Source organism: Tupaia chinensis, unplaced genomic scaffold (assembly GCF_000334495.1).
Source record: "Tupaia chinensis unplaced genomic scaffold, TupChi_1.0 Scaffold144767_1, whole genome shotgun sequence".
NCBI lineage: Eukaryota > Metazoa > Chordata > Mammalia > Scandentia > Tupaiidae > Tupaia > Tupaia belangeri.
In genome coordinates, this window is record NW_006204627.1 from 649,389 (window position 1) to 662,377 (window position 12,989).

Genomic DNA, 12,989 nt, shown 5'->3' on the forward strand with positions numbered 1-12,989 from the left:
AGGATTTGTCTGGGTCTGTTCCTCAGATCTAGACAGCTCTCCCCTGGAGAAAGGGTTTACTGAGAATCAAATCTTTCCATTGCAGAATTCCTACGGATAAGCCTTTGGTGATATTTATATCTCTTAAGGTTATGACAGAGAGCAGGAGGCCACCGCATGTGCCAGGTTGAAGTGAAGTATGTTACCCACAGCTGAAGACTCTGAGCAGGTTCTGTAAATTGTGATCTACTTGGCTTATCTTTCCGAGAAGCTGCACAGAAGCTCGAGGTAAGTAACTTCTTTATGTAACAGCATTTTACTGGGTCACTGGGAAAGTCATGCCACATTTTTGCATAGAAAAATACATCATGACTTTGCTCATGACGTCATATATATCATTATAATGGATAAAAGGATATACATGTGCATGACCATATTTAAAACTTATTCCCCTTAATTATACACTTCTATAACGATATGTATTATACATTTCAATATTGTTATTGGCATATATTATATGTTACTACATATATGTAATATGTGAATATGTGTTCTTTAAAGAGCTGGTAGTTTATAGCTGACCATTCTATATCAACTGAGAACCACGGGGCTTCCCACGCTTATCTCTTGCAAAACCCTTTTTTAATTTTTTTTTGAGAGGTTTTTGCTATAGGGCGTGTGCGCTCATCAAAAAGACAGAGACAGAGAGACAGAAAGCAAGAAATACATCCCCCTCAGGGGGTGTATTTTCCTATCGTTACAGAAGTGTATAATTAAGGGGAATAAGTTTTAAATATGGTCATGCACACGTTTATCCTTTTATCCATTATAATAATATATGACGCTGCAAACCCTTCTCCTCCATCCTCCTCTCGGGATCTTGGGCACGCACACACACACACGTCCAGCGTGAGTTTAAGCCACCGGGTCTGGGACTCAGACCACGGTCGACTACATGGGAGTCCAGGAAAACAGCCATTATGCCAACTGCTGGTCCTTGTAAAACTCATTTGCTGAGAGGCTGGGTAGAAAAAGACCTGACTGCTTCAATCTGTAGACATCTGGTACTCCGGTAAACAGTGTGACTTCTTCCTGGGTCCAATCCCATTTCAGCCCCATTCCTTTCACAGGTCCATGATTGCTAATGAACCTCTCACAGTCCATGTACATTTTAAGCATGTGGGTATGAAGAACTCTATTTGAGATAAGCACCTGTCGTGTGTCAGGCGTTATCCTAGATGGAGGAAATCAACCGATAACATACAAAACCCCCTGCCCCCATGGAGCTTATATCTTAATGGTGTTTCTGGAAAATTTTTTGATGACAAAGATATATATGTAGCTAGAGCAGCCCTTTCTACCTTCTTCCTGCTTCAAAAACAAATACAATGGCTGGAGCTACAGCAGCCACCTTGTGAATATAAGGTGACAAGAATGAGGAAAAATTGTACTGTCCAACTCAATGGCCACTAGCTACCCACGAGCTACATAATGAGCACTTAAAATGGGGCTAGTCTGAATTGAGATGAGCTGTACCATACTAATAGGATTTCAGAGACCTAAAAAATTAATATAATTGTTTATATTTACTCTATGTTAAAATGATGTTGTGGCTATATTAGGTGAATAAAACAGAGTACTAAAATTAATTTTTCCATTTCTTTATACTGTAAAATGTGGCTACTAGAAATTTTAAAATTACATATGTGTCTCAAATGATATTTTCGTTGGACAGCACAAGCCTAGAGAATCAGAACTTGTAGCTACTGGACCTCCAACAAACACCTGTCTCCTGATTTCTCATTAAAAATATAAGTCCCCATTTGTTTTAGTCTCCATGCAAGTTCTCAGTTCCTTGCAGCTAAATGCAATGTCGACTACTTCAGCAGAGGAGGACCTGAGCCGGGCACACAGCAAGCTAAATGCCTACCAGGACCTTCCCAGTGACAGGGGGCTGAACTGAGTCTCCTGTCACCCAGTTGAGTAGCAAACAGACAGATAAACTCACTCCAAGTAGAAGAATCCTCTGACTAAGAAATATACTCATCTTCAAAATCTTTTTATTGCAGGGGGAAAAAAAATGCAAAACAGACCAAAAGCCTTCGATGAGCAGGCAAGAAGGAAGCCAGGGCCTACGGTCTCATCTGGGAAGCATCGCGTTAAGCGACTTCATGGTTTTGCTGCGCCCTACCCAGCGGTACACATTTATTTGGATAATCCTGGCCAGAGATTCCCTAGGGCCTTGTGCAACCCTGGGTGGGCCAGGAACTGAAAAGAGATTTTCTTTTTCTCCAAGAAAAAGGAGGCTTGGCCTTCCAGCCTCACAAGCTTATTGGCCGACTTCCCGTCCCCCTTAAAAGTTCTACAAGCAGCCAGATGCTAGGCCAGGCCCAGACAAGGCTGTGTTCACAACTCCACCCCCGGAGGAAGGTATGCTCAGGGAGGGAGCAATGCTCATGTGAATTTAGACAGACACTTAAAGAAAGCAGTGAATGGGCTGGTTGGTCCTGGCTTCTGCAAATCCACGATGAAGGCGGGGGAATAGCAGGTCTCACCTAGTACAGCTCCAGAGAGAAGCCACTTGGACTACAGAGATCATTCATTCAGTCCCGCCGCTGAGCCTTGGGTCTCAGGTCCTCCTTGAAGAGCTCACAGTCAAGTAGGAAAGAGACAAAGCAATCAGGGTGGGACCCTGAGGACCAGAGAGGGAACAGGAGTCCCTACCATCCTGCTGCTGACGGCGCCTCACTCAGTGACCCCATTCAAGGCCACCTTGCCCAGTTCTAGGATTTGGGGAGCCCATGCTTGCTCAGCAAGGCCAAGGAAATCCAGTAGGCACTTTTGCCATGACATCTCCCTTCTAAAGAGGACTCTTCTTGGCGCTCCCTTCTCCGTTGCTGGGAGTGTCTGCTGCAGAGAGGGCAATGTGACCTGTGCCTCTATGTCCCAACGCCTTAAATGCCTACAGCTTTCAGTGCAATGCATGTGCCCTCTGACAGAGGTTCTCAGTCTGTCCTACAGATGCGCTTTCACACGTGCACGAAGAGGCAGGGTTAAGGAAGGTGCCACAGCACCGTTCAAAATGGCAATAAAGACAATCTGAGCAGTTAGATAAACCAGGGGGTAGCCATGAACAAGAAGCCTCAAAAGCCATGAGTCAGGAGGGCCAGATCACACACACTGATAGGAAACAATGTGGAAGACACGTCTTTGAGTAAGAAAAAGTGCAGTTCGTATATGTATAGACTTTCCCCATTAAAAAAGGGAGGACAAGGAGCACACATGGACACGCCATGCATGCCTACACACACTTGCACACATGAGGGCTCGGGAACAGCTGAAGGAAATGGCCCAGCAGTTACTGCTGAGAACTGGGGAAAAGAGACTTCCTTTCACATTCTATTATCTTACCCTGCTGGAACTTTATTTATTTATTTTTTATCATTAGCATGTGTTTCTTTTTTAATGAAAGAAAATTAGTTTTATTTATTTTTTAAAAAGAGAAGTCTTTGTTCATAAATGCGTTTATAAAATGAACAGCAGACCCGGATTAATGACTTCCGATGAAGACTCAGAAGAGAGTGTTTCCTCCGTGGTATGCGGCTGTATATGGGGACTTGGATTTACTCACACTCAAATGTGACACCTAAACCACACGCTTCGCAAACTCACATCTGAGGAGAGCTGCGGTGACAGGTGCAGTCACTGACACACTTGATTAGGGTCCAGGCTTGGAAACGTGCTTCACGGAGCAGTGCCAGCACCCATGTCAGGTAAGTGAACAGCTCCAGGGTTCATGTAAGCCTCTGTTCAGCTAGCACAGCCTTTTCCACCCAGAGACCATCCTCTGCTTTATCGCTCCGACTGCAACGGCCCGTATCAGGCAGAGTGGTACTTGACGTGCCTCAGCCGGTGCAGCCATGGTGGGTGACTTCAGAGGTCGGGAATGTCAGATAGGCTTATCCAGGCGGGAGATAGCAGCCTTCCGCTCCCACCATGGCTCCCTCCACCCTAGCGCCCTCTTAGCCTACCTCACCGCCTCTCTGCCCTGCTTTGCTGAGGAAGCTCAGGAACCACATGACAAGTGGGGCTGTGAGCCTACGCTGGGCCCCGGATATTCACTGCAGAGGTGCTCCAGAGGCAGTGATGAACAAGGGTCGTGATCATGGGCAGTAGGTGTGGGCAACCCTGCGGAGGCACACAGAATGTAGACGTAGCCTTCTAATAGATACAACACGAGAGCTTTTGTTATGTGGACTGGCCCACTACTGCTGCAGACAAGAGCCCGTGAGTCACGTCCTGCAACTGCGTTTTTTATGGCAATGAGGTCCAAATACCTCCTGGTCTGTGATTACAGAGCAACCCGGTGGAGGGTGGTAGAAATAACCCGACTGGATTTGGGAGAACGCCATCCGTGGCTCTCCAGGTCCTGCGTGTGAGTGCGAGGCCCTGTCCACAGGCTGGCCCCTGGAGGCCATCCTCCTTGGTCTCCTACCATCCATCCCTTTTGCTCCTTCTTGCCCTTCCCACACCCCTTCTTTCCCATTTACACAAGCAACACACTCTTCCTAGAATCTCTCTCTGCCCGAGTTCCCCTAGCTTCTTGCTCAGCTCCACAAGGCACACTTTTACCCGTCAAGCCCCACATCATCCCTCCTCTTCCAGGAAGTGTTCTCAGGCTACCCAAGGCCCAGTTGGTCACTCGCTTTTCTGTACTCTAGACCAGAGTACTGTACTCTCTCACAGCACTTGAGACTTCATGACGACAATGGCTAAGTGCTCACTGAGCTCACACGGGTTCTGGCGGCCATTCTAAACACGTTACAAAGACTACCTTATCCAGTCCTCAGTACCTCCACAAAGTAATGCCATCATCATCCTTACTTTGCAAAGAATCCGACGGAGGATCAGAGATATTAAGTAACTGTCCCAAAGAGACAGAGCTATTAAGTGGGCAAGTGCTTAGCACAGAGTGGCTGCTCAATAACTAGTCACCTCATGAATTAATCATTCATGTAAGTGAATGAATATGTAGACAGTGGCATTTCTGACCCCCTTACTGAAAGCTCAAGCCTTCAAGCCATCCCCCTCATCAGATGTGTAGGAAAGAACAGGGCCTTCGGCAACACCTGCTCATGAGTGAACTAACAAAAGAATCCGAAGGAACCAGTAAAGAGAGTCCAAGTCCCAGCGATGCACTCGCTAGCTTCAGCTGAATAATTTCAGCTTCCTGGGTCCCCTGCCTGTTATCTAATGCAGAGATTGCACATTCTCTTTAGTCCCTTCTAGCACCAAAGGTTTATATGAACAACGACCAGAGTCCATGACCTTGTGACTGCGGCAACTCCCATACCAATGATGTATCATTACAGCTTCTCCTGGACTGGTTTCCTGGTAGCCCTTGTTGGTTGCAGTAGTGTCTAAGTCTGGTGTAATCCCAATGCAGAGTCACGAAAGAATTAATTTGGCTTGATCTTAGTTCACTCCATTCTTATCCAAATAGTCACGCCCAGGGAAAGAATTATTCTGGACCTGACATAAGTCTCATAAATGATAATCAATAATAAACAATGATCTGAATTATGCAATGACATCTAAGCCATTGCCTTAGAGACCTTCCAGGCTGTTCTCCTGGTCCCCTGGTACCTCCACCAGAACCCTTCTTCTCCGAGTTCTCAGTCTGCTAACACATGCACAAGCACACATATGCACACACACACACACACACACACACACACACACACATACACATATGCACACACATATACAAATGGCATAAATGCAGCAGCACAGGGCTGAACACACTGGAGAGGACTGATGAATGCTTATGAAATGCCAAACTCCAGATCCACTCCAGATGGAACACATTGGTGTAAAAGATAGGTGTTCTGGCTGGATTTTGTTTATTCTTGCTCTACCTGTGGCTAACCAGGAGCTTGGCTTTATGCCTGATACCTGACACACCTGCATTATCTGGTTTAGCATTAATGATCAGTCACATGTACACTAATGCCCTGCATTTCTTGTTTGGCTAAGGATCAGCATAAACTATTACACCAAAGAATAGCTAAACACAGCGTTTGAACAAGACAGTGTGTAGAAGAGAGGAGAGCCCCCCACTTCCTGTGTGTGTGTGTGAATAAATTGCTAGAGGCCCTGTGCACTTGCCAGAGAGAGAGGGAGAGAGAAAGCTCTCCAAAATGGGGAGTGGCCATGCCGCAATCCCTTCTCCTCCATTTCTCTATCCTGTCAGGATTTGGGGCAGACATGTATGCACATGCACCCAGCATGCTTTTCAAGTCACTGGGATCAGGGTTCAAACTACAGTTGGCCACGTGGTATCCAGCACCCTTAACCACTAGGCTACTCTCGTCTAGGGATGACCCACCCTTGTCTGTGTTTTCCTTGACTCACAGCAGGGAATACAAGCACTGGCCTCTTCGAGCTGAGCATTAACCTTCCAATATGGAGGTGGCCTTTACCATAACCAGATGATCACGGGCGAGGACACCTGCTGTTTCTCTGCCTCTCACCCTCATGTCCTTGAGGATCTGCTCCTTCTTCCTGTTGGTCACATGAAGCTTAAAAGCTGCCAACTCCAGTTGCCAGCACTCCTGGCTTTGGCTGTTATAGATCCAGAGCTGAGCTAATCAGAATCCTTCCCTGAGACTTTTTTTTTTTTGAAATTGAGCTGGAAGAGAAAGACTCTAGCCTTTTGGGTCATGAAGCTGTAGAGATAAAAATGAGAGGTACCAGCATGGAAATGAAAAGCTGGAGCCAACACAAGGAATAATAATGACATGGATGAAAGGAGAAAGGATGGGAAAGACGGTCTGGGCCTTCCTGTTTATGTGAGTTAATGATTTCCCTGTTTTGTTTGGTTCGCTCGAGCTGGGTTTCTGAAAAGTGCCGTTCAAGTGACCTAGCACAGTCACGATCTGTACTTACAGTGCATTTTCAAATGTATCTTCCACTCCTCGGCACCCAGGTAGTTTATATGAGATGGACTATCACACATCTGAAATGTCTTTCTTCCTCCTCCTGAGAAAGGCACTAAAATTCTGAGGCAAGAACCATTCTTAGTCCCCATCACTAACTACAGACGTTTTCTTTCTCTTGGATTTCAGGTGCCAGTGGTGACCTGCCAACCACAAGACATGAAGACTGTTCTATTTCAAGCCATCATAGCTTGTAAAATGGGGACTGGCCAGTCAGGCTGGGAAACTGGCTCGTGGTTTTGAAAGAAGGACATCTTCCTGGTGGTCAACCCTCCATTCCATCCCTCTGCTGACCAACTCCCTCTGAGAGCCTGTTCTTCACATCACCAAGAAGACCCTTCGACAGCGCAGTGTTTGGGGTCTGTGGGACAAGAGCATTTCCTGATACAACAGGAACTCTGAAAACCCTCGGGGAAAGAGAATAGGGACCTGGGACCTGACTTTTATGGGGCCTTTTAAAAAGGAAAGACACCATATGTAATTACTGAGAAGGGAGACGCTGAACACAGAAAGCTCTCCCTCCTCCAACTCCAAAGAGCTGCCCAGTGAACTCTGAACCATGAAGTTACAACAGCAGGGAGGGAGATACCAGGTGGGAGTGGACCAGAACACTGCTCCCACCCCTCTTGCGCTCTCTCTTTCTCTACCATCCCCACCTCACCGCCTGAGACTGGAGCTTGGCAGATTACTGGCAGTCACTGCCTGAATAGCGAGTGTGCTCTGGGCTGAGTGAAGGTCAGTTTAGCCTGATGGAAGGCTCCTCCCGTGCCCTGCACAGTCAGCGCGCCCCAGGCTCGGAGGAGCTAGGCAGCTGTCTCCCCCGGGGCAATGGAAAGCAGCCGTATCCCACGGTGGACTCAGTGGCTCCTATCACCAAAACAAAAACACAACAGTCCCCATTGCCATGGAGAGTTCAATCCTCTTGTCCTGGGATTGGCACCAGCTAGAATTCCAAGGGCTCTGGCTGAGCTACCTCCTGCGAAGTCTAAATCTAGCACGCTTGATTTTAACCTAAACACACAGTTTGGACCAGTGCCCGAGGCTGACAGCCCCCAAGGGCCAGCCAGGAAGTCTTGACTTTAAGCTGCCCACTCGGTGGTGGGCATTTCAGAGATAACAGAGGAGCTGTGCTGGGCAGCCCCGTGCGCACGGATGCTGTGTACGGCTAATGGGTGGGGAAGGAATTCCATTGTGCAAGGATAGCTATGAGGGCGATCCTGAGCAGAGAAATACACCCTGGAGAAGGAGATGGGGAGGTGGAGGATTCACAGGTGCCAGGAGGAAGAGAAAGAGAGAGGGGAGAAAAGGCAGTAAGCACCAACGACCTACTTCTTAGCAATTAATTAAAAGCGGGGGATCTTTCTAAAATGTTTGCTCCGGGGAAACACAACTCTCTAATTATGTCTCTCCATGGGACTTAGGGCTTAAGTCCCAGAATCAGACAGACCAAGATTGCCTTCTAATTGTGTGACCTTCAGCTAGATCACTGGCTTGTCAGTGTCTGCATCTCTAAAGTGGCTACAGTGGTGCAAAGAACTACCGTGGACGTTCAATGAGATCATGGACATAAAGCACCCAGCACACAGAAGTTGCTCCATAGATAGTACTAGTTGTAAGGGTTAGTACTATCATAGTAGTGGTAGTACTGGTAGTAAAAATAAGATGATGTCAAGTACTTGTGTCACTCCCTCAACCTCATCCTTGACTTCCCTCCCCTGGAGAGGGCACAGGAAGAATTACTGAGGCCACCGCAGTGAGTGGAAACCCCTAACCAAGACACAGAGACAAAGGAGGCTTCAACTGAGCAAAACAATACAACACTCACACCCGCAACTACTAAGATCCTGAGGATGGCAGTGGCTACAGGCTCCTAAGCACCCAATTGCCAGCCCACACTCTGTCACGGCAAGGAAGGCCCGTGCAGGGTTCCTCTTACCTTGGTGTTCGTACACGACTTCCCTCGCTTGTACTCTTTGTGAGCGCCGCGCTTGTCCAGTTTGTACCACAGGGCTTTGGCCTTCCAGGTGGTCACCTTGGACTTGAGTTTGGAATAGAAGTTCCTGTGGTCCAGCGGGTCTAGGTCCAGCTGCCGTGTGAGAATGTTGAAGGCCTGGAGGGTACCTTTGCACGTGGACGCCTGGACAAAGTTCTCAAAAACCTGCCCTGCCTGGCTCTGCTTCTCATCCTCGTTCTCCCCCATGGTTCAGAAGCCGTGTGGAGAGGTGTGGGAAAGACGGAGGAGGACACCATGAAGTACCTGGAGAACGTCACGCCTGCAAAGGGAGGCAGAAGCATGGGTGAGCTTCGTAGGCTGTGGGGGCGGAGGTGGGTGGCTGAGAGATAAATGTGAAATTCCTTAAGACACTAAAATACTGACCTTCATACTTAACGTTTAATACAAGACATAAGCCATCTACGGCAAAGGTACAATTTGGACCTTCTCACTTGGCAATCCTGCCCTGTTGGAGATAGCGCCCCACTCCCACCGTCCCCTTCTCCCTGGCTGAACAGAACCATGGGTTGTGCAAAGCTATACCCTGCTATGTCCACAATACCTGGTTACTCTTGCTATAAGCAAGATGGTTCTGGAAAAGTAGCTATTAAAAGAAAAAGAAAACCAAAACCCAACCAAACCAGAAAAGTACACTAGATTTAGCATCACTGAAAACCTGTGACTTTGGGTGCTGCAAATTGGTTGGCCAATGTTAATGAAACTTAGACATGTTAGCGCACGGGTTAAAAAACACCCAAAGCCCATTCTTCTCCAGGGTTCATGAGCATCCCACCTATCCTTGGACATGAAACTTTAACATCTTTCTTCGTTAGTTACCAGAGGATAGATTTTCCCTCCCCACAGATGACAAACAGCAACTTCTCAAAATGAGCAGTTCCCGGTATCTCCCGGAAGGACACCATCTACCTCAGACAGACACATGGAAGACAGAGAGACCTGTGGGGCTCCACTGCCGCCTCAGCCTCCGCCTCCACCTCTGCCTCCGCCTCCTGGCTACAGGCTCCTAAGCACCCAATTGCCAGCCCACACTCTGTCACGGCAAGGAAGGCCCGTGCAGGGTTCCTCTTACCTTGGTGTTCGTACACGACTTCCCTCGCTTGTACTCTTTGTGAGCGCCGCGCTTGTCCAGTTTGTACCACAGGGCTTTGGCCTTCCAGGTGGTCACCTTGGACTTGAGTTTGGAATAGAAGTTCCTGTGGTCCAGCGGGTCTAGGTCCAGCTGCCGTGTGAGAATGTTGAAGGCCTGGAGGGTACCTTTGCACGTGGACGCCTGGACAAAGTTCTCAAAAACCTGCCCTGCCTGGCTCTGCTTCTCATCCTCGTTCTCCCCCATGGTTCAGAAGCCGTGTGGAGAGGTGTGGGAAAGACGGAGGAGGACACCATGAAGTACCTGGAGAACGTCACGCCTGCAAAGGGAGGCAGAAGCATGGGTGAGCTTCGTAGGCTGTGGGGGCGGAGGTGGGTGGCTGAGAGATAAATGTGAAATTCCTTAAGACACTAAAATACTGACCTTCATACTTAACGTTTAATACAAGACATAAGCCATCTACGGCAAAGGTACAATTTGGACCTTCTCACTTGGCAATCCTGCCCTGTTGGAGATAGCGCCCCACTCCCACCGTCCCCTTCTCCCTGGCTGAACAGAACCATGGGTTGTGCAAAGCTATACCCTGCTATGTCCACAATACCTGGTTACTCTTGCTATAAGCAAGATGGTTCTGGAAAAGTAGCTATTAAAAGAAAAAGAAAACCAAAACCCAACCAAACCAGAAAAGTACACTAGATTTAGCATCACTGAAAACCTGTGACTTTGGGTGCTGCAAATTGGTTGGCCAATGTTAATGAAACTTAGACATATTAGCGCACGGGTTAAAAAACACCCAAAGCCCATTCTTCTCCAGGGTTCATGAGCATCCCACCTATCCTTGGACATGAAACTTTAACATCTTTCTTCGTTAGTTACCAGAGGATAGATTTTCCCTCCCCACAGATGACAAACAGCAACTTCTCAAAATGAGCAGTTCCCGGTATCTCCCGGAAGGACACCATCTACCTCAGACAGACACATGGAAGACAGAGAGACCTGTGGGGCTCCACTGCCGCCTCTGCCTCCGCCTCCACCTCTGCCTCTGCCTCTGCCTCCGCCTCTACCTCTGCCTCCGCCTCCACCTCTGCCTCTGCTTCCGCCTCCTCCTGTACGAAAGGAGTCTGCTTTGGGGCCCGGGCCTGGAGCTATTTGGAACAAGAGCTTAGGCTGATGGAAGGGGGAATGCGCTGGGTGCTCATTCACATCACAAAAACAGCTCGCCTGCGTTTTGGCCATGGTCCTTTCTCTCCACATCGCTCTAACCTCAGGCATTTCTTAGGAAAGTCATTTGGGTTTCAACAGAACAAAAATAGAGTAGAGTCAGTTTTCCAAGGCACTCGCTATTTTTCTGGAATCCAAAGTGAGTGCAAGAAGACAACTATGGAGGAGCTGCGGCTGCCCCAGCTGTGAGGGTTGCAGGGGGTCTGTAAACAAGTGGGTGCAGCAGCCTGAGCTCCCCAACAGAGGCCTGGTGAGAGGGGGTCAGCCAACCCACAGGGCACAGAGACCTCTTGGCTCTGCACTCTCTCCAGATGGAAAGGCTTGTTGTGGGCATGCTCGGATGGTGGGGCGTGGGGAGGGGGGATACTGACAGAGAATGGAGTTGATCTTCCCTTAGTCTCTTACCCATTCATTCAGCAAGAGCTGGGCAGCAGGTGGGTGCTGGACAGAGCCGGCTAACACAGGCAGGCTGGCCTCTCGAGAAGACAGGCCAGTACAGAGCTGATTACAAGACAGGAGGCAGGTGCTTGGGGCACATGGATGACACATGGAAGCCCAGGGTGTTCAACAGATCCTCGAGGGGTCCAGAGGGGCTACAGAGGGAAATGTCACAAAGGCTCCAATTACAGGAATGAGGCGGAGTTCACAATGAGACAGAAACGTGCGTTCCAGATGAAGGAAACGCCATACAGAGGTCCAGCCGGGAAGCAGCCATTCAGTTGCCTAACAGTATCGAGTTCAAGGGGGCAGGCATTCCGGGTTCATGAGGAAGTGTGGGGATATCTAGAGCAGATCTTGGGGTGTCCACTCCAGGACAAAGAGGGTGCCTGGCTTCCCCCGTGACTGTGGAGCAGATGAGATGGAGCAGCGGCGTGGGACCAGTGCTGGGGAAGATGAGATGGCAGGAGGTGGACTGGAGGAGGAGGCTGGCAGATGGGGGCAGTGAGAGGGCTGGCCACGTGACAATCAGAAAGGAAACTAGGAGACTGGTGGCGGCATCGGGGGAGGAAATCACATACAAAGGACAGAAGCCAGCTGGGCACCAAGGGTGGCCTGTCAGAGACAGGTGATCTCTCCAGACAGCAGACGCCCAGCTTCTGAGCACTAAGTGGCCACAACTCGGGTAGGACCCTGCCCTCCCACCCTTCGTCCCCCTGGAGCATCCGATGTCCTGCGACTGTCCTCGGCGGAAGTGAGGTGAACACACATTCTTAACTCCAGCTAGCCGACTTTCACACCTCGGCCAGGCCTCAGTCCTCCACGAGGCCCTGCCTGATGACCTGGTCCACAGCACCCAGCAGAGTGGGGAGGCGGCCCTGCACTGTGCCTGCAGGAGCGTGGGTCTCTGCGCAGATGCTCTGGCACCTCCTTTAATGTCCACGGCGCTCTCTGACGTGGCTCCCATAAACACCGCCTCTCACTGCCTCTCAGCTTTCCCCCACGTGCCGTCCTTGCCACCCAGAGAGCAGAAGCAGAAAGCAGGGCTTGTTTGCTTTTCAGAGCGTATTAACATTCCCAGGCCGTATCTATCTTTGGAACCACTTCTGCGCCTGGCTTTGAACAAAGGGTGCAGGAGCTGTCAGACAAATGCAAGGCTACTTGAATCTGACTACGATCCCACGGTCCTTTCTAAGTATGGGCAAGTGGTGCAGAGAAAACCACAGGCCTCGGAGCTCTTGCAGCCTGAGTC

General features: G+C 49.1%; 1 protein-coding gene and 1 long non-coding RNA gene across 7 annotated transcripts in view; both read right to left on the bottom strand.

Annotated features, from left to right (window-relative positions):
• MICAL2 (microtubule associated monooxygenase, calponin and LIM domain containing 2) overlaps window positions 1-9,247 on the bottom strand; it is a 181,519-nt gene extending 172,272 nt beyond the window's left edge. For all 6 annotated transcript variants that reach the window (XR_337220.2, XM_027767848.1, XM_006167425.2 and 3 more), the window contains exon 1: window positions 8,914-9,247. Coding sequence is in view for 5 of the 6 variants with exons in the window: in XM_027767848.1 (XP_027623649.1) it covers window positions 8,914-9,177 (264 nt within the window). In the remaining variant the exon portion in view is untranslated. The remainder of the gene's footprint in view (window positions 1-8,913) is intronic.
• An 819-nt stretch (window positions 9,248-10,066) lies between these two features.
• Window positions 10,067-12,989, bottom strand: part of LOC102495713 (uncharacterized) — a 55,944-nt gene continuing 53,021 nt past the window's right edge. The window contains exon 3 of the long non-coding RNA XR_337221.2: window positions 10,067-10,397. This is a non-coding gene — a long non-coding RNA (uncharacterized LOC102495713). The remainder of the gene's footprint in view (window positions 10,398-12,989) is intronic.